The 1,280-nt window shown below is 58.0% G+C and overlaps 1 protein-coding gene across 1 annotated transcript in view; it reads left to right on the top strand.

Annotated features, from left to right (window-relative positions):
• The first annotated feature begins 470 nt into the window (after positions 1 to 470).
• The window catches only part of PGF (placental growth factor), a 12,719-nt gene continuing 11,909 nt past the window's right edge, over positions 471 to 1,280 (top strand). Inside the window, exon 1 of the mRNA XM_019519916.1 lies at positions 471 to 538. Coding sequence (XP_019375461.1) covers positions 471 to 538 — 68 coding nt within the window. The remainder of the gene's footprint in view (positions 539 to 1,280) is intronic.

The raw sequence follows: 1,280 nt of genomic DNA on the forward strand, positions 1-1,280 counted from the left end.
TGCTACGGTAGCGGCTTTTATTGACTCAGCATTCCTGGGCTTTGCAAATGAAAAGGATCTATAAGAGCGATCCGAATGAAGCATGATGATGGGGAAGGCTCCATCATCCAGCCTGTCAGCCCCACACCTCTCTGCACTTGATCCCCGTGGTATTGTACTAACATCAGGACATCCCTGACAAATTGGGATGCTCTCACATATCTGCTGCTTGCCACCATTAGAGGCAGAGGCCTGGGTTACACAGGTCTTTGGTTGGACACAGTCTAACAATTCCTAGGTTCTTAGTTTTCATCTGGCTGAAGCAAACGCACCAGATCCTCAGCAGGCCCCGTGGTGCACAGATCCCACCTAAATCACTTTGCCCCCATTCTTGTTCCAAAAGCAGGAAACCAAGGACTCTGTGGCCATGTGGGAGAACACAGGGCCCTCTCTCAGCTTTCTCTGCAGCCCCATCTACCTTCAGAAGCACAATGGCCAGCAGCTCTGCCCAGCACCCTGCCACCAAGACCACGTACATCTGCAAGTGTACTTTGAGAGGGTACCAGCTGCTAACGGGACCTGGGCTGACAGGAGATGTCTGTATTTGGCCAGAGGCTAGAGAAGCTCTGCTCAGCTCAGTGGGGTGTGACGCTGCCAGCGGGCTCCGGTGCTGCACTGAGGCCCTCACAGTTCTGCTGGCAAAGCCACATCGCATGCAAAAGGCCCAAGCGTCCTGCACAAGCCAGGATTTAACATGGCAGCTCATGTGGAGAAGGGGCTTTCGCCTTCTGAACCCCCCCACACCCTTAGCAATGGGCTCAGCTGTTGTTGAAAACGAATGAAAATCAGAGTCCAGCACCGCGGTGCCAGGGGCCCCCCAGGTGGAGGCGATTCTGCGTGGGGTTACTTGGTTATCAGCCTATCCCGGTTCCTCACACCCTGAGCTCTTCCAGGGCGGCAGCTGGGTCACACCAGGCCCTGGAGCGCCTGGGCACCCCCACCACAGGGGGCTGTCACCTCCACCACACGGACGGCACAACCCCGGAGGAGCAGTTATGGGTCCATGGCGGATGGCTGCAGAGGGGGAGCAGGGGGAGTGCAAGGGAGACAGCATGAGGCTCCCGGGGGGCAAAGCGGGGGGAGAGCACAGCAGCGGAAGACTGAGGTGGAGGCACGGAGGAGCCGGGAGAGCCTCTAGCCAGCTGCTGCCCCGCTCGCCATCAAAGTGTCTTGAGGCGGAGTGCGGCCCGCACACAGTGTCCCTATGCACACACACGTGTGCGCGCTCGGCACAGATACAC

Source organism: Gavialis gangeticus, unplaced genomic scaffold, assembly GCF_001723915.1.
Source record: "Gavialis gangeticus isolate Ggan-Ray unplaced genomic scaffold, GavGan_comp1, whole genome shotgun sequence".
In the NCBI taxonomy this organism is placed as follows: domain Eukaryota; kingdom Metazoa; phylum Chordata; order Crocodylia; family Gavialidae; genus Gavialis; species Gavialis gangeticus.